Here is a 19,674-nt window from a genome sequence, read left to right on the forward strand (position 1 = left end):
CACTACTAGCACCAAGGCTGATCCCCCTACATATAGCAAGAAAGTTGGTTATGAAATTATTGTATATACAAAGAAACCCCACTACTTTAGCAAAACTACTCTAGAGCTTTAAGCATTTTTCCTTATATAGTTAGTTCTTTTTTAGCTAGAAAATGTAACAGTGTTACAACAGCCAGCTGGATCATTTTGGAGATTACACACACTTAAGAGGAAAAACAATGAAATGAGCGACAGGAAAGGAAGTGTCCGAAGGCCAGATTCTGTTCCGAGGACTTTTGTTGTGGTTAACCTGAATTTCCAAATCTACGTGTAAGTTGAAAGGTAGCACTTGGATTGCTGTAAAGCATGCTATGGTTGGGCAGCTTGTAGCTCAGGGAAGGGCAAAATGCAGCCCACGGGCTGGATGCAGCCCACCAGGCCATTCTATCCGGCCGGTGGGGCCCCTGAAAAATTTCAATTAATATTTATCTACCCCGGGCTGCCTGTCATGAAGCCCTCGATGGCTTGCCAAAACTCAGTAAGCGGCCCTCCACCCAAAATAATTGCCCGCCCCTGCTGTAGCTGGAGTTAGTCATACAATTCCTCCAGGAAGAGCACACACCAACTGCTGAAACTTCCTTAGCCTGACGAAGGGTTTTTGAACCCGAAAGCTTGCTTAATAAATATTCTCCAACTATTTGGGTTGGTCTAATAAAAGATATCAAATTCACCCAAGGAACCTTGTCTGCCTATGTCCTTAGACCAACACGGCTACAACCTAAACCCCTCATACAATTCTTGGCACTTATAGCATATTTGTATATGCAAAATACTTGATATCAAATTAGTCTTTCAAAAGGTGTGAAGAAATCCCAATAGGGGTGTGTGAAACAGGCCATATTTGATTTGGATTTGGATTCAGCCTGAATCAGGGACAGTGATTCGATTCATTGATTCGGATCACTGTCTCCAATTTGATTTGGCTGAAACTGAATCTGAAGATTTGATGCCGATTCAGAGAATCAGCGATTCGACCGTAGACACAGCTTTAAATGTTTTTAAAAACTTTAAATACCTCAAGATACCAGGTGCAGCTCATGAATGCTGAGATGCTGGGGCAGGTGGAGCACCCCACAGGAGGGTAGGGGGGAGGACAGGGACAGACCTGCACGCTCAACCTGAAAGTGGACCAGAAGTACTTCCAGGTCCACTACTGAACACGCTGGCGGTCCCCCTGCACCTCGCCAGCTCGGCAATCGGCTGTGGGGGGGGACCCCAGGTGCCCCTCCCAGGGCCAGACCCAGGAGGCACCAGTTGCCGAGCCAGGGAGGCATGGGGGGGCCCCCCCAGCGCACTCCCCAGTCAACCCAGAAGTGGACCGGAAGCACTTCTGTGCCCTGCACTCCATCCACCCCACCATCTCAGCATTCACGAGCCACCTAGTACCTTGAGGTATGTAGAAAAAACATTTAAAGCTGTGTCTATATCCAAATCTGTTAAAGCTGTGTCTATTGTTGAATCTTTCCAAATTGATTCGAAGGGTTCCAATTCAATTCAGAGAGATTAAAGATTCTCCTGATTCGATTTGGAGATTCAGCCACTGAATCAGGCGAAATCGAATCAGTGACTGAAGCTTTGCACAGCCCTAAATCCCAATACATGGCAAGAAGCTTTCCATCTTTTTTTTTTTTTTTTTAAAGATGTGTGTAAAACCAGGAAAGATGAGCTTGCTGCTGTATTTGACCATCCTTTATAACTTTAGAGAGAAACTATTTCTATAGTTACAGCTTATCCACTGCAACAGACCTGACTATGTAGCTGCTTACTTCTCCAATTTTTCACATTCTTCTTCTCCAATTCTTCACATTCAGCTGCATCCTCTTCTAAATTGATACAATGCTACAAAATCCACCAAAATTAAGTTTCAGAAGTGTAGGCTATACAAGGCCACTAAGAAAAATCTTAAGAGTTAACTAGAAATTAAAATCAGTAGAATTATATACGATTCCTCCACTTCTCCCTCCTTCCCACCAGTACCATTTCAATTATCCACTCTTGCTGACACTGTGTCAGTTTGTCAATATCCAGTTCATCACTGTGCAAGTAGGGGAGAATTCTTGCTTCAAGCTTCAGTTCCGAGTTCTGCAACTTCCCTATACAGTAGTCTAAAAAAGAACTATTTTTAATTACACAAGTGTTTCTTTTATTGGCTCATGTTTTGTTAAAAATGCAACTTGTGTCACCTCTAAACAACAAGCATTTCAAGTGTCTCTGATGATAAACTCCAAGTATGGCTTGTCATTTCCATTGAAAAGCATTAATTTATAACTAAGTTACTGAGACGCTGAAATGCATTTGTGAATAAAACCACACATTTAGTGGCAGACAAAAACAACTTGTTATATACAGATAACATAGATCACAAAACAATATTATAGGAAACTACATTACAACTGGAATCAGATTCCAAGTTGTGCTCCATGTGTTTTGTTTTGTTTTGTTAAGTCTCAAACAAGTTGGTCAGCGTTAGCATTTCATTTGTGTGTGTGTATGTCACAAGAAGCACACACCATGTACAGCATATATATTTTCACATTACTGAAATAATTGAAAAGGTAGTTTAATAGCTATTTTCCCCCAAGTATCAAGTGAAGATCCAAGAGTTGGTACATATTAAAATAGAGAAAGACAAAACAACTATGAATATTGGTACAATTAATTTGGAATATATTAGTATTTCAAATACATACAAGAAATTAAACAAACCTAATTTTTGGCACCATTTATTTCCCTTCTATAGGGCATAAGCAAGATTGCCTTCAAAAGGTAGCAATAAATTATTGCCCAACAAATCTTTGGAAAAAATATTTTTTTTAACCAAGAATATTTTTTAATGCTGATAAATTTGTCAATTAGATGTTTCACCATAGAAAAGGTGAGTTATAGACAGTGCAATTAGTAATGTTCCCAAACCTTTAGGGTTAGTTTGTGCCAGCCTGTTTTGTGAACAGTCCTTTACACCTCAAAATGTATTACTTCCAGAGTAAGGTAATGATGAATATAAGTAAGGTGATAAAGAAGTCTTAAGTGAGCAACTTTTCATTCTGTAGGAATCCTTGCAGTTAAATGAGGAATTAAAATTTAGGGTAAGTGCTGTCAAGTAATGAACTTGCATTTTAAAAAATTGATGAAACATGGAAAACATTTATCTTTTTTCAACAAATGATGTACAAAAGACAGTTGCATAGTTACAATTCAAGCACATAAGTCACTGTAAATAATTACAAAGGCATTTATAAGTGTGCTAAGTTTGCTGCTACTAAAGACAGCCAAATCCTGGAGAGGCATTAAATATAAACCTGGAGGAAAACAGTCAGTCAGTGTTCTTGCTTAAAAACAGATCAATGTAAGGAACAGCTTCTAAAGAACTTTTTAAAATATACTATGCAGCTGGAGTAACAGTTTACATCCTAAAGAAAGCCATTCAAAATGCCCAATTTTCTCATATACAGCAGAGCAAATCTGTTCCTAAGTTTTAACCCTACATATAAAATGAGGCACTAGGTACACATTTTGGAATATGTTTACGCCCTAACATTTTCGTTCATCTTAAGATCTGTATTTGTGAGGCATTTACAGATTCCTAACCTTCTAAGAAAACAAGTCTTCAGAAGGTGGTGCATAAGAAAATCCGACAAACGCATCATCTGCTTCCAGTACACTGGCATTTACAAAATGATAGTCCGAGGAGATGCAAACCGAATACGGAACCATTTCTTCTGTAAATACTGCATCAAAATTCCTGATATCATCTGGGCCAACCTAAGAAAAATAATAAACAAACAATTATTAGGCAGAAGGCAGACAGAGTAGTAGCTTATAAACTAACTCACTGAGAGAGAGTACAGCTTACTTCATCAGATGCTATGAATGGATTTGTAGAGAGCAATTATTAGTTATATTAACATGGCATTTCTATTTTTAAGTAGTTTTTTTTAGGAAGCACAGATTATTAGATTTCAACTTAAAAGTTAAATCCTCCCGTAAATGAAAAGAGCAGCAGTCCCTAAAAATGCCTATAAAGTTTTTGCTTTGAACTATATTGCAGGCCAAAAACCTGGAGTGATTACTTTTAAAGTAGGACAAACCAAAGTCTGATAAAACAATTTCAGAAGAAAAAAAAAGTGCTGCTTCCTAAAGCTTTGGAAGAGAAATACAAAAAAAGTACAGAAACCATGTGCTCCTTTTTATTTTCATCTTTGAATATTTTAAAGCAATACTACTGAGAATAGTTTCTTACAACAGCACTAACTTCCAGACAGAATAAATATTAATAACAACAGTATGGCCCATGTGTTCCTGGATGTCATAGTTGAACCTCTGAATCAAGAGAGATGATTCTATTTTACACTTGGTATTGGCAAATAGAAGAGCTAGTCATAGAAACAAACTTGATCCAAGGTTGATCATGGATCATAGTGAAAGATAAAGTAAGCCTGAATTTATGGTTTTGTTTCAAAGAGTATAAAGTCCTTAAGTCCGTAAACTCTTCTATCTAGTCAACTACAAAATGCAGGAGGTTTGGAATTTCTTGAAAGCAAAGGTGTAAGAACTGAGTACATAACCAAAGCAGCGAGAAAAAAAATCTGAAAAAAGGGTTCCAGAGAGAAATGGATTATTAGTATCTCCCAAAAAGGATATTAGCAATAGAGTTCCTATAAGGAATGGATGGAGGGGTGGGCAGGAAGGGGAGGAGGAACAAGCAAGATACAAATCTTGGATGTCAAAGTGTGTGGGTAAAATAAGAATAGGGGGAAAAATCATAAACAAAAATACCACAAAAATATATTAGATTTTATGAATACCCCAAACATACAATCCCCCTTTCCATATAGTAAAAGATCTTGTGGCCATACAAATAAGAAAAAAATAGGACAATTTTTGCAGCAATGGTGGAGTAAAGGCAGGATAACTAAGGGGAACAGAGAAGCAGAAACTATTCCACTCAAGGAACTTAATGAGCTCAAGTTGGGGACATCCAGATCTGCCAGACACGGAAAGATTGGCTTACAAAATCACAGGACTGGCCGCCAGGATTTTAAAATAATTATTTCAAAATGGGGCGTAGAATAGGAAAAAAAAATTACCTGTAATTAGGGGAAGTGCGATCTAGAGAGAGTACATGATCTTCAGTGGCACTGCAGTTATACTTGCAGAGCTTCAGAACAGATTGAGGTAAATAGATTTAATGAGTAGGGGAGGTAAATTACGTACGGTAAATTGAAAATTAAATTAAATGAAGCATGGTTTTACCAGACAAACCCAATCCCTTTCTGTGATAAGGTAACAGATTTTTTATATCAGTGATTCTCACTGAGGATGCTGCAGTGCCCTGGGATGCCTTGGAATCCTTTTAAGGGTGTTGCACAATATTACCACTATTACAAGTGCAAACATGATGCACAAGATAAACCCAGAGATTTCAAATTGATATCCATAGTACTAGATATATTCTGACCTGCTGTGGTCTCTCTCAGTTCATTAAAATGGAAGAATTGCTCTATTGTTTGTCTGTAGTCAAAAACAAGTGAAAACTAAGAGCTGGCATTTTCCAAAGAGTGCCTTGAATCTAATGAGGGGTGTTGAGTCTAGAAAGGTTGAGAACCACTTCTCTAAATAAAGGACATGCAGAAGATCTATATTACATGAACTTCAGTTTAAAAAAAACCCAAAAAGACAAACAACAAAGAAACATATACACATACACAATAACTTAAATAACTGATAGTGTCACATGGGAAATTATTAGTTAAGATGGGAAGATAAATTATTGGGAAAAAACCCATAAAATGAATAATGAACTGAGTAAGAGGAAAGAGGATGATGGGCTATGCAAATAGAGGAAGTAAAAGTCTGGAGGGAGACTACAACTGGAGTTCCTCAAAGATTGGCCTTGCTAATTAGGCTTGGGTGTCACTGACTGGAGACAACTAAGGAGGTGAAAGACAAGCATATTACTTGATTACAGGGTCAAGACACCAATACAGCCTGAAAGGCAAATAAAATGGAGGTGTAGGTAATGTATTACAAGTAGCAGCAGGGAATTACCAGTGTCTTGGAACAGTGAAGGCCAACCCTTCTGGCAGGTGTGCCACCAATTAAGCCCCAAGCCCTTCTGCAAATGCCACTCCAATTCTCTTCCTGTGCCCTGCCTGCTACTCTTTCTGTTCCCTGTCCTGTGCTCCCTACCCAATCTCTTTGCCTTTTGATCTCTGCATCTGCCCCCAATCTGCAGTGGGCCGCATACACAGATTGCCTGTAACCTCCGGTTGCATCTGTGCCACAGGTTGGCCACCCCTGTACTAAGGCACTAGCATCAATCGTTAGTATGTAGCGTTTTAATCCTGGAGACCCTTATTCAGGGGAGTAATTCAAATCTGGAAAGAAAAGGGGTACTAGGATGATTTGTAGTGGTGATGGACAGCTTAACAGTTTGGCTTAATCATTTTAACAAAACAAGGACTAACGAGTTTCTTTAAAAATTGTCATAAAATTAAAACCAAGCACAAAAAAAATGTTATTAAGCTAAAAAAAACCCATTGTTGACTCAAGAAAAACAGGAATAAACTGACTACGGGTGCATTTAAACCAGGGTCGGGCAATTATTTCAGGTGAAGGGCCTCTTACCCATTTTTAGCAAGCTGTCAAGGGCCACATGGGTAGCCCCACCCCTTGACAGATGCCCCGCTCCCTGGTCACCATCTTGGGACCAATGTCCCAATGTTTCAGGGCCAGCGACGGTGGGGCCCAGAGTGGGGTGCAGGCTGGCATGTGGAGCCAGGCTGGGCTGCACCAGCGGGGAGAGGGGGGAGCTGGCCCAGCTCCATAGAGCCCCTGCGGACCGGGACCCTGTAACTCCTGCCACCCTGCTCTGGGCCCTGCTGGCACCGGTGTGGGCCCCATGCCCCCGCTCACTCCCAGTGCCCCCCAGCCCCACGGTACAGGCAGGGGCAGCGTGCAGCCCCGACCCCCTGCTCCCCCGTAGGGAAGGAGCTGGTGCTGAGTGCAGGGGAAAGCGGCCCCTCCCCTACCCCGTGGCCGGCGCTCCCTCCTTGCTGCAGCCGCTTGCAGCCCGTGCGGGACTGTCTGGAGCAGGCTCAGGCAGCCCCAGGTGGGCTGCGAGCGGCAGAAGCGCGGGGCGCTGGCCATATGGAGGGCGAGGGGCTGCTTTTCCCTGCGCTCAGCACCAGCTTGTAACCCGTCCCCACTGCCAGCCTGGGCCCCATGCCGACCCCGGGCTCACCCGCCAGGGTTGTGCATGGCGGTGGCGGCAGCAGCTGCAGCCCCCTGCTTGCCACACCAGGCACCACACAAGCTCCGGGCAGGCAGCAGCAGCAAACACTGCCCGGCATGGGGGGGGGGGGGGGTGTGCCGCAGCTGCTCCTGCTGTGCACAGCCGCAATGGGCAAGCCCAGAGCCGTTGCGGGGCCCAGGCTGACCGCGGGGGCAGGTTACAAGCTGGTGCGGAGCGTGGGAAAAGCAGCCCCTCACCCGGCGTGGGGCTGCCCATGCCTGCTCAGCACCGACCCCTCCCTCACTGTGGGGGGTGTTGGTCTGCCCCCCCACACCCATTCGCTCCCCTTCCACCACACCGGACTTACCAGGATATCAGATTGGTATCAGCCAATATGCCTCCTTAAATATCAGCTATTGGTATCAGCCCCCAACATCTGTACTGATGCTACACAAATTTCAACTTTATCACAAGTGGATGCACTACTATGACAACAGGACAGCCAGCGTGCTACTGGCATGCTGCTGCCTGTGACTTTTCAATGAGAAAATGGTTTCTCTGCTCTCCTGGCTTAAGAGCCCCTATACTAAAGCAGCTCAAATGGTCAGCAACACAGTCCTCTGGGGTTGCTATTATCTGCCACAGTGAGGTACAGTTCTTCTCTTCCCACTGAGTGGTGCTATTGAAACAGAGATTTTAAAAGAATAATCTGAGAAGACAAATGGCACCTACCACATTAGGATTAAATGGTGGGGGAATCTTTTTCTGAAGAAGGTCAGTCCAGCTGAGAGATTCAAAGAAAGGATGCCTTTGAATTTCAAGCTGCAAAAAAGAAGCAAAGATAAGCTTTTAGTTGTTTCAGAGATCCTTCCACTATACCAGATTCAAATATCCTGGCCTGCCTGTCCAAAAATATTTCCCTATCAAGTTTTAGTCATACCTTTTAAGAGGAATAATAAAACTAACTAATGGCACATTGGGCTTATATTTTTTTTTGTGTTGCCTTGTTTCTGTATCAGATCACACAGCATGTAATTAACTTATGGAACTCATTGCAGTTGGATGTTGTAGAAGCTAACAACTAAGGCTCAAAAGGAAATTAGACAAATTCATGCACGATAGGTCCATCAGACATATTAAGCATGACAGGAGGACTGCAACCTTCACATTAGGAATTCTGAGTATTCTAAATAGTGGAAGTTGTAAGGGGGGAAAAAGGTGTAACCAGGCTGATGTGTCCCCTTCTCCTGCATAAGGACTCTTCTCATTCACATCTGTTCTGTGCCACTGAGACACAGGCCTATTTTCTGTGTGAGTAGTGGTAGGCCTACACCCACCAAGAGAACTACAAACCTCCCTCAGTGAGGGAGACCACTGGGAGCACAAGAAATTCCAGGGAACAAATAAGAAAACAGATATGGATGGGACAAAGAGACAAGATACTATGGTCTGACCAAATACGGCATCATTCTTATGATACTTTCTGTGATTCATTCTCATGATCATACTTATCTGAGAAAATAATTTTTCTGCTTAAGAATATAAGTCAAGATCTGAAGCAAACCACATGTCAAGGTGGTTTTTAAAATAGCACTTATACTCCTGCTTCCAGTTAACAAAACTTGCTAATATAGGGCACTTTCTCAAGAGGACTCTGCAGTACACCCTCTGTTTATACCTGAAGCAGTAAACACTATGCCTCCCAAACATCATTGCCTCTTCATTTACTTCATGCTGCAAAAATGTAATAATGGTGCTGCAGCAGTTTAACTGAACTTCTATGCTGGCCTATGAAATCTCATGTTGGACTAGCCAAACCTAGAAACACAAAGGAGAAAGCACCATCCCGTGACAGTTCAGAACTTCTCTAAGCCTCTTCAAACTTAACAAGGAACACTGGCAGTTTCCAGAAATGCTTTCTGCTATTCTAATGCCATTTTAGAAGCCTGAAAAAAAAAAAAATCAACTCTGCTCCCATACTATTGGTCCACCTTCCCCCGTTTAAAAAAATGTGGCATTTTTTCAGGTCAATGAAGCTGACATTACCAGAGCAATAACTGTTTTTGTTTTGCTTCTTTTCCTGTTTCAGCAGAGACAGCAGTTACATCTATCCAACTAAGAGAATGCTATGCTAGGAAATGAGTTTCCTTTACTAACAGGTACTAACGAAGCCAAGCTCTGAACATTAAGTTCCACAAAAAACTGTTTCTGTACTCCTCTCCTTCAAGGTTTTTGGGTGATAACAGGTGTTTTTTCAAAGCAGCTCTCTCCTCTTGTCTCTTACATGTAAAGCTGAGTTGCAAATCTAAACCTGAGGGTGTCATTTTAATAAAGCAGTGCCAGAAAAATGTATGGCCAAGTCATTACATACAAAGTCTTCTCTTGCTCCAAGTCTATTTTGTCGGTCCTTCTCCAAGAGGTCTTCTAAAATAGACCAGGCTGTCAGACTGATTCCTGGGCGCAAATTTAAGGGTTTGTGAAGAATATTTTCATACATCTCAGCAACATCACGGCAGTAAAAAGGTGGCTGTACAAAAACAACAAGACAAATGTGGTTAGGAAGTCGTGCTATTCAGTACATTAGTTTCAAAAGATTGGGTAAAAAAATATTCTGTCAGAAAAAACAATCTGCTGGCAGTAAGAAACTGCCCCATCCTATTGTTGGCTGCTCTGTGGACAGAGTTAGTAGATGCTATTCTTTTCAACTTAAAATATGCCTGGCCCACTCCCTGCTAAATCCTTTACTCCACATGAGATCTAGGACATAAGGAGACCAATTCTCTGTTGACTCTTTCTGGAATCTTATATGCTCTGCCCAGCAACTTATCACCCAAACACTGTAGACCATATCCACACTTACTCTTATTGAGCTTGCCCAAGGGAGCACATACATGGGTGAATTAAGCTGTCCCAACATTGCTATAAATCTTCATATAGGAATAGGATCCTAGGTTTGCATTTTGTAAGGAAATATAGAGGAAAGGAGATCTACAGAACAAGCTGTTGTACAAGCAGTTACAGAAAATAAACCCAAGCTGAAACATAAGATTGCTTTCTTAAAATACAAGAAATAAAAAGAATCAAGGTTAATATTGGAAAGGTTCACAAAATAATACTTGACTGTTTTTGGCACTGACATTTAGCAAAAATGTTTAGTTTAGCATGAGTTACTGGGCAGCACTGCTGATTTAAATGACTCATGATATCCCTTGGATGAAGATTGCTAGTCCCTACCAAGTCAGGGTTATTAATGGTATAGTTTGCTGGAGGACTGAAATTTAGATGCCAAAAGGCAAAACAAAGTTCAAAAGGCAAACTGGTGCCAAGTTATTCGTTAATGAAGGCACATTTTAAAAAACTTTTAAATGGTGTCATTAACTGTGGATATAAGTTGAATGGGGGAATATTAAATACATACCAACCCATAAAGCATTTCATAAAGAACTGCCCCAAGGCACCACCAGTCTACTGTGTTGTCATACGGCTGCTTTCTGATCACTTCAGGGGCAAGATACTAGAAGGAAAAAAAGTTAGTCTGGTTATGGTAAACCACTTGTTTCAATAAAAGATAATGTTTTACCATGAATAGACCAGTTTATATAGATTGCTAAAGATTTGCCTTGTTCTGAAGGCAAACTGATCTCTTTGACATTTGGCTGGCATGTGAATCAGACAACTGTTCCCCAGTTTGAATTAAGCATTTTCTCTACTGACAAGCTGATTTGTCATTTCTGACTTCACAGTTCTTACAAGTTTCAGAGAAAGGTCACTGAACTTCGACTTCAGCTAGTCAGCCAAGCAGAAAAATAAAAAATTTGGCTTAAAGCTGGAACCACAACACGGGAATCTGCAAAGAACCAGCTTCCTTTTGCCAATGGCATTTCCTGTCTCAAGGCAAGTAAGCCATTATCCAACTGCTGGTGCCCTCATAAGCTTAAATAATGGATGAAGGATTTCTAAATGGGAAAGTCAAGTGGAAACATTTCATTCTTCAACATCAAGGATATCTTTCGTGTCCCTCCCTAACGCTACAATATAGTTATATCATCTCTATTGTTTCAGTAAGACTTATGACAAAGGCACAGGATTAAGTCAACAGATGCGAAATTTATCCAGTGGCTCTTTGCTACAAATCAGTGGAGGGACACAGCTTGCAAAAAAAATCTTACACCAGAGCATCAAAAACTGGACACCAAACAGTCTGCATGTCTCATGGAAAGCCCATTCAGGATCCAGGTCAGTGGTTCCTAAACTAGGAGTTGTAAGCCCCACAAATTTAATTACAGCAGTCAGGCTCAGATTAGAAGTGAGATCTGCCTAGGAGTAGAAGAGACTGGAAACCAGTGATCTAGAAACTTCAGTACCATGGAATCAAAGTAGGCAAGAATGGTACAGGAAATTTCTAGTACCAGCAAGCTAGTCTACTGCTATGTAGTGTCTACCAGCTTAATGTAGTAACTTGTTGTGTTTGGTATGTCAAGTCCTAACTTCAGTTCCAAAGTTAGCCTTATGAATGTGTCCCTTACATGAATTCTGAAGTTCTAGGTTCCAAATTTTTAAGCTTTAAATATTTAGCAATGTAAACATTGAGCAAAAACATTAATATTTGATTCAAACATTTAGCAGCAGCAGACTGGCTACCAAAACGGTGCTAACTTACTTCTGGTGTCCCGCAAAAAGTTGCAGTGGTGTCAGAAGTAGCAATCCCTTCTTTACAGAGCCCAAAATCTGTTAAAACAACATGTCCCTATAAAGGGAAAAAAACAAACAGATTCTGTTATAACAGAAAAATTTAAGGCTGAGCAAATATAAGTGATCTTACATGTAAGAAGGATAATCCAGAACATCAGAAACATATACTTACCAGTGAGTCTAAGAGAATGTTTTCTGGTTTCAAATCCCTATTAAAAACAAAGAAATTATATTAAAAACATAACTCATGAGCAGTCACTTTTACACAAATCTTTAAACATGTTGAGGCAGTCTTCTATTCTTAAGCAGTAGTCAGAAGTTTTATTAGGAATCATTAAATCTATGTTATGCTCTACAACAAGATTGCACTCAGTTGTTTTAGTCAATAATCTGTGTTGCCACATTCATAATTATGCAGCACAAGAATACAATTTAGAAATGTTGTTTACCTGTATACAATATTGATAGAGTGCAAATAGCCCAAAGCACTGGCTATTTCAGCAGCATAAAATCTGGCTCTGTGTTCAGGAAAGGAACGTTCTCTTTGTAAATGAAAGAATAGCTGTAAATATGTGAAGAGGTAAATCAGACAAGGTGACAAAAATATCAGAAATGCAAGGTGCAGCTCTTTATAACAACATAAAGGTCATTTTTACTTTGCATTTTAATAAAAAGCAGAACAGAACAAAACAACTTTGAAAATAGTGAACCAGAACAATAATTTTTGCAAAATCACATCTATCCTTCCCTTTATTTACTTTCACATCTTTCCCTTCTGTAACTCCAACAATATCCAGAAAGATGTGTAAATTGACAGAAATAACAGTACCGCATGCTCTGCTAAAGCCAAGTTTGGGCAATAGAACCTATTTAAACAGATGATGAAGGTCGGCTAGGTGGCATTCCACAGCCAGAAATCCATCTACTTATTTGGAAGATAAACAACATAAACAGTATAGTTTAAAACCAGTGGGTGTTTAATTAGATGTGACATGAGGTAAGCTCCATGCCCTCCCTAAAAGCCACCCCGATTCACCTTCCCCTGCTTGAACTCTAGCTCTACTTTCTGCTCCTTCCTCAATCTGCTGCATGCCATGCACAGATGCTGCCCATACTACCTGTGGCATGCATGCTGTGGGCTGGCCAACCCTGATTAGATAACTTTCCACATAGACAGAACTTCCTTACATTTTATGCAAATTCTTATATTATTACTCTATTCAGAGATCACTCAGGTGTTTTATGCTCTTGAGACACTCCAAGCAGGAGAAGGCCTTTTGCCAACATATACTTGTATTACAAGATGGGAGAGCAGAAGTTCATTAATCAAACTTTATGCTATTCTCCATCCCATTCATTTTTTTTTTATATATTCATTTATCACACTTCCAAAGGATACCATCTTGATTTTTTTCATGTCGGTGCTCCCTGGACTTTAAATTGCTTTCATGGCCTGTCTACTTGACCCTTTTCAGCTTTGAAATTTCTTTGAGATTAAATGACCAATATTGCCTGTAGCAGTGGCACCCAACCTTCAGGCCCCATGGGCAGAAGGAGTGATGCAGGATTAGTCCATGGGCCAGATCCCACATGGGGATGGTGCGTGGGATTAGTCTATGGACCCAATCCTGCACGAACTGGATCCAGCTCTGCCTGTGGGACTGTGATCCAGCCACAGGTCCAGAAATTTAGCAGTGGAGGAGCAGTGGCTGTGATAATTTGCTGAGATTTCCAATTGCAGCAGTTAACACTGTCACCACTTCCATGCTGCCAAATTTCTGTACCCTTGGGGAGCAACATGGGCCAGGGGTTGAGCACTCTTAGCTGAGATACTGTCAGCTAGAGCTAAACCACAAGATTTCTGCAAGTTGTATACTCCCTAAATTATTCATGAACCCATTTATCAATAGTAGCTAGTTAGCTAAAGATAATACCCAATAGCTTGGGTTTTCCTGGCTGCACATGAAAATTAAGAGATTTTTATTCAAGTCTGCTTAAGCTGGTATAATTTAGAATGTTAAGCAGCAGTCCCTACAACGAGTATTAGTTTTCATTTTCCAACATCATTCAGTTGCATGTTCCCTATTCATATGGGTTTTTATACATTTAGGCTAAGGACAGACATTACACATAAACTGGTTTAAGTGATCAGAAACTGGCTTAAACCTGTAACAGAACAGATGTTCAGTGCGCATAAACCAGTTTGAAAATGGCTGAAACCAGTTTGAGATAAACCTGGTTGAACATAGTATCAGACTTAACTGATTTGGGTTAAACCGGGTTATACAATGTCTGTCCCAGACACCTTACTGGTTTGAGATGAACCAGAATCCCGCAGCATCCCAGCATGCTCTCTGAGCTAGGTGGGGCTCTCTGCTCCAGAGCAGGGCTGGCTCCTCCCCTCTGCTCCTTGGCTGGAGATCTGGCAGAGAATGCAGGCACAGCAGGGCCTATCTGGCTTCCTCCTTCCCTACCCCACCTCACTGCTCAAGCAGGAATCCCTACCCTCCCTCCCTCCCTCCCATCTCCACAGCACAGACCCCAGCCCCATGGACCCTAAGCCTGTGGTATGTTAGCTAATGCCGAGAGGTGTCTGTGTGTGTGTCTCTCCAATTTCACTGGGACAGGTAGACTAAACAGTGACCACTTAGAGTTTTTTTGAGCTAATCAACAGGTTAGTTGGTAAGCTGTTTAAGAAGAGTTTGAACTAATGGAGAGGCAATTGTTTTGCTGCTGGGGTGATAAACACCGTTATCAGCCCCTTGCTGGCTTACTCGCCTGTCAGTTTGCTGCAGACAGTATAAAGAAGCAGGAAAGGAGATTAAAAAGCTCTATGTATCATCAACAGATGCATGCACTGTACCCCCCGCCCCTTGCCTTAGAGTGCCAGCAGAGGGCTGGGGTCTGGCACCACTCCCGTCCCTTGAGCAGCCAGCAGGGAAAAGCCTGGGATGGTGCAGGCAGACCTCCCTAATCAAAGTGTACCCCCTCAGCTCAGCATTGTGCAAGAGAAGCGAGGACTGCTCTAGCACCCCCTAGATTCTGCTCTAGCACCTCCTAGCATATGCCTAAATTTCCTCAGCCCAGAAAGAATGTCCGTCTTGTTACAAACTGGCTCAGCCTAGCCAGGTTAGACTAACCTGCAAAGACTGAATCAATTCAACTCAGGCTTTTTGAATGTCTGTCCCTAACCCCGAAGTTCTAATTAACAGTCTCTTGCACCAAGCCTTGTCAAAGGCCCTTTGAAAGCTTAAATTTTGTGTCACAAAAGAAGAACTGGTTGACATGTTCAAAGAATACTCAAAGATCACAACAGCCAATTTTCCTTTGCAGCAAACATGCTGACTAATTCTCATCATAATTCTTCAGTTGGTCCGTTATTCTGTTTTTGATAATTTAAATCAATTTGCCAGATGCAGATGGCTAATTTAATCTGTATTTCCTAAAATCACATCTAGAACCTTTAAAAAAAAAATATAGGTACAAGACCTGTTACCCTTCAATAGTTGTAAGTACAGGCAGTCCTCAGACTTATGACACAATTCATTCCTGAAAACCGCATCTTAAGTGGAAATGTCAAAACTCAGAACCAATTTTCCCATAGGAACACTGTTACAAATGGGGGATTGGCTCCTTTATGACAGTCGACGCTGCACGCAGCTGGTAAGTGGTAGAAGCGAAGAAGAAAGGGAAGGGGGGGCAGATCAATGACCCCCACAGTAAAGGAGAGACTGGGACTGGGGCCAGGCAGGCACGGGGAGAGAGGGGCGGCAGCCCCCGCCACTGCACGCTGCTCATCTGGTGGCTCGACTGGCGGTTCCTGCTGCTGCTCCTGCCTCCAGTCCGGGAGGACATGGGGGGGGGTGCCCCCATATCTGCAAGGAGTGGGGCAGGGTGGGGCTGGGGCTGCATTGGGCTGTGCTCCGGGCAGGTGACAGGAGCCACAGCAAATTTTTGGATGGTTGTAGCCCCTCCCAGCCCCCGCTGCACTGCTTACCCCCCCCCGCATCTGGGGGCACATGCTCCCCCCATACACTCAAAGCTTTGGCTCATCTGGGGGGGGTGAGGAGAAGGGGGTTGGCTCCCACTGCTACATGCTGCTTGTCTGGAGGCAGCACAGCAGCTCCGCTCCATGCCTGTCCTGCCCCAACTGGGCAAGTGGCCGGAGGGCATAGCGGAGGCGTGTGCCCCCGGATCAGGGTGGGGCAGGCAGTGGAGCAGGGGCTATGAGGAGCCTGCAGCCACCTGAAAATTCACCATAGCCCCTGCCGCCCACCTGGAGAACAGCCTGGTGCAGCCTTGTCCACCCCACCCCTGCAGATCCGGGGGGGGGGGCGCACACACCCTCCCAGACCACCAGTGGGAGCAGTGGCAGGAACTGCTGGTCGAGCCACCAGACAAGAAGCATGCAGTGGTGGGAGCTGCTGCCCCCCTCCCTCCCCACACCCCGACAAGCCACAGTTCAGTCCCGCATCCTCCCAGGCCCAGCTGGGCAGCATTTGCCCCAGCCTCAGTCCCAGTCCCTTCCTCACTGCAGGGGCCTTGATCTGCCCCCCACTCCCCTTCCCTTCCCCCTCCCCCATTTACCAGCTGCACGCAGTAGTAACCATCATAAAGACGAAACCCATGTCAGAACGGGTTGTCAACTTATAAACATCATAAGTGACGTTAATCGCAACTCAAAAAGTTGCAAGTCAAGGACTGCCTGTATACAGCTGCTCTGATGTTAACTAGCTGCTCAGGCTGCTTGTATACACCACAGGGGTTTAATTCAGTTTAGTCCTCCCTAAATTGAAACAGTGGGTTTTTAAAAACACTGCTTCAATTTAGGGAGAATTAAACTGAACTAAACTTCTGTGGTGTGTACACAAGGGTGGGGACCTGATCTTTACCTGCCTCTTCAGTGGTGGTGGAGGGGGAGGGGGCGAGCTGCTGGCAGGCTGAGTGGTTCCTGAGCTGCGCAGGGGCCCCCAAGGCAGTACCCGCTTGCTGGCACCTGACCTGGGCAGTCCCAGGGGGCACTGTAGCTGCCGAGAGAAGCACTGAGCCCCCGCATAGCTCAGGCAGGCAGGCAGGCTCTGGGGAGGGGAAAAGAAAAAAGAAAAAAAAGATCAGGCTCGCCACAATTCAGCGAAGCCTGCCTTCACGGGCTGCCACCAGGTCCCACAGCCTCTGAGCTGCATGGGGCCTGCCCAGCCCCAGGCATATCAGCTTCCAGAGCCCTGTGCACTGTTGCACTTTGTTAGGTAGCAAACTAAAATACCTTGGAGGTGTTTTATCTTGCTACATACCAAAGTCATTTAAAGTGGAATACATGGCTGAGCATGCAAACAGCAACTCCATTAAAGCAGAATACACCACTGAATGTGCAAAGAGCAAAGCCATTAAAGAGTGCAAAAAGGCATTCAAGCTGCTTCAGAGGCTAATTTTGTGGCATGCACAAAGGCCCAGAGTCACTTTCTACTTGAGCTCTTGGCTGTAAATATATATATAGGTACATCTACATGCATACACCCCCACCTAGGCCTGGAGACTTGATACTTTTTTTTTTTTTAAAGTATCAATATGCTCCAAAGTACCTTGTGAAAGTGTTGCCAGGAGCCTATACATTTTAACAGGTTCCTCCTTAAGTTACTAATGACTCCTCAGATGCATTAGTGGTATTCAGAGGGACAAGAATGCTGCAGATAACAAGGGTATAATAATTAAGTCTTAATTATGGCATGCAAAGCTATGGAATGGATGCAATGGCACAGTAACTCTTAACAAGTCAATTCAATTATGTTAAGTCTGCCAAAAAACCTTTCAACTGCTCAAGAATCTGGTATCTAAACGTTGATGAAAAAAAGAAAGAATACTTATAAGTGCTGAAGAAAGTCAGCAACATATACACATTCAGAGAGGTATATTTTCTTTATAGCAATGTCAGAAAAGAAGGAAACAGGAGGAAAAAGAAAGAATAGTTTCTACAACCAAGGAAAAATTTTGGATTGAAATTGTGCATTAATGTTAACATTAGAAGTTTTCATAAGTGACTTATGAAGATAATCTTACGAACAATGAATTCTATGTTGCTGTAGATTTTAATAGCTTCAACATCTTTAATTGTAATGAGCAAGTTCAATAGGATATTAATTTACTGAACACTAATATTAATTTATTGTAGAACAGATTTTTCTCCTGTATATTAGCAGAACAAGGAGACCCAAAAAAGCAATACAAAAAATGCTCACCTCTCCTCCATTAACAAAATCCAGAACAAAATAAAGCTTTTCTGTTGTTTGAAATGAGTAATGTAATCCAACCAAAAATGGATGCTTCACATTTTTCAACAACACATTACGTTCAGCCATAATATGCTTTTGCTGTAAGGAAGTAAAAGGTCAATAAGTAAATAGGAACAATTCTGTAACTAAAGGGGAAAAAAGAAAAAATGTATTTCCCCTTACCTCTTTCCTGTTGAGAACAACCTTTTTTTGCAGCACTTTGACAGCATAATATTTCCCATCCAGTTTTCGCTTTGCAAGAAGAACCTATAATAATAATAAAAAAGATTAGCTTGTTACTATAGTTTTTATTCCATTAATACACCCAGTGCAATTAAACAATACCAGATTACCAATTAACACAATTAGGCCAAAGTAGAAATTTCTTTGCCTTTCAAATAGTTCAGCCATCAGCAATGTAAATCAGCAAAAGGAGAACATTCCCAGACAGTAGAACTTAAGGTTTTGCAGTTCCTACTGAACTGCAAATGTTATTATGCCTACCTCATGCAGGGTTACATTATGGTAGAGGCCCAAGCCTAAATCTCTCACTTTTGGAATCAAATGAGGGCTTCTATTTTATTTTTTATTTTTTTTAATACAAGATTCTATTTCATAAAGAAACGCATGAAAACATGACATCCCTGCCCACCTACACCCCACCTCCCAATAGTCTGAAAAAGTAACTTGGAGCAGGGTGAAGTGCTCCATCTATCATTATCAGATGTTTACAGCAAGACTTGCTGCTCCAGGAGGCTCCAAGGTGGCAGTGGCAGGAAACTATTTGCCAGCAATGTTTGGCAAATTCAGCCCACCTGCTCAGCAGACAGAACAGCACTTGGAGACCAAGCAGAGGTAGAATGGATTGTTATTCTTCCAATAGAAGGGAGAATCCTATTAATACTGCTTTCAAGTGTTTGTTCCAGGCCCCAAACAACTATAGCATGATGAAACTGCTGTAGTGGTAGAGACCCTCTATCAAACCATGCACAGAATCCACAAGTGACTTGAAGCACCTTCCCAGTTATTTGCTGGTGCTGCTGGTGGACTGACAACTATTGCCAGGATGAGATTTAACATGAAAGCTCACCTTGCCAAAGCTTCCTTTCCCAATAACTTTCAAGAAGTCAAAGTCTGTTGGTTTAGCACTGAAAGAAGCCAGGAAGAAAGTAAGTTATTTAGTCAGAAGGTACCAACTTTACAATTCTACACAGTAGCCTGACATTATCTCTAAAGGAGTATTTGAAATACGTGCTGTTGTATGCATTCCTACCCTTTGCCCCATGTCCACTTACGACTTGTTCTTTGCCTGGAGATTCCTTAGACACCCTCTTACTATGACCCATGGTTAGACCTATTCCACTTCTCTGTTCCTTTACTCTTCCAGGGAAATGCAATCAAAATGTTAGAACTCAAATAGAGTATAAGGAAAAAAAAAAAAAA

The 19,674-nt window shown here is 42.3% G+C and overlaps 1 protein-coding gene across 10 annotated transcripts in view; it reads right to left on the reverse strand.

Annotated features, from left to right (window-relative positions):
• Positions 1–2,583: 2,583 nt before the first annotated feature.
• Positions 2,584–19,674, reverse strand: part of SGK3 (serum/glucocorticoid regulated kinase family member 3) — an 86,267-nt gene continuing 69,176 nt past the window's right edge. For 7 of the 10 annotated variants that reach the window (XM_019498659.2, XM_019498656.2, XM_019498657.2 and 4 more), the window contains 11 exons: positions 19,322–19,379; positions 18,415–18,498; positions 18,199–18,330; positions 16,858–17,043; positions 12,415–12,527; positions 12,138–12,174; positions 11,934–12,020; positions 10,692–10,787; positions 9,645–9,800; positions 8,006–8,095; positions 2,584–3,801 (listed from right to left, as the gene is read on the reverse strand). In XM_019498659.2, coding sequence (XP_019354204.1) covers positions 3,631–3,801; positions 8,006–8,095; positions 9,645–9,800; positions 10,692–10,787; positions 11,934–12,020; positions 12,138–12,174; positions 12,415–12,527; positions 16,858–17,043; positions 18,199–18,330; positions 18,415–18,498; positions 19,322–19,379 — 1,210 coding nt within the window. In that variant the 3' untranslated portion in view covers positions 2,584–3,630. The remainder of the gene's footprint in view (positions 3,802–8,005; positions 8,096–9,644; positions 9,801–10,691; positions 10,788–11,933; positions 12,021–12,137; positions 12,175–12,414; positions 12,528–16,857; positions 17,044–18,198; positions 18,331–18,414; positions 18,499–19,321; positions 19,380–19,674) is intronic. The other 3 variants (XM_019498660.2, XM_006261989.4, XM_019498661.2) reach the window with 2 other exon arrangements.

This window comes from Alligator mississippiensis, chromosome 3, assembly GCF_030867095.1.
Source record: "Alligator mississippiensis isolate rAllMis1 chromosome 3, rAllMis1, whole genome shotgun sequence".
Classification (NCBI taxonomy): domain Eukaryota; kingdom Metazoa; phylum Chordata; order Crocodylia; family Alligatoridae; genus Alligator; species Alligator mississippiensis.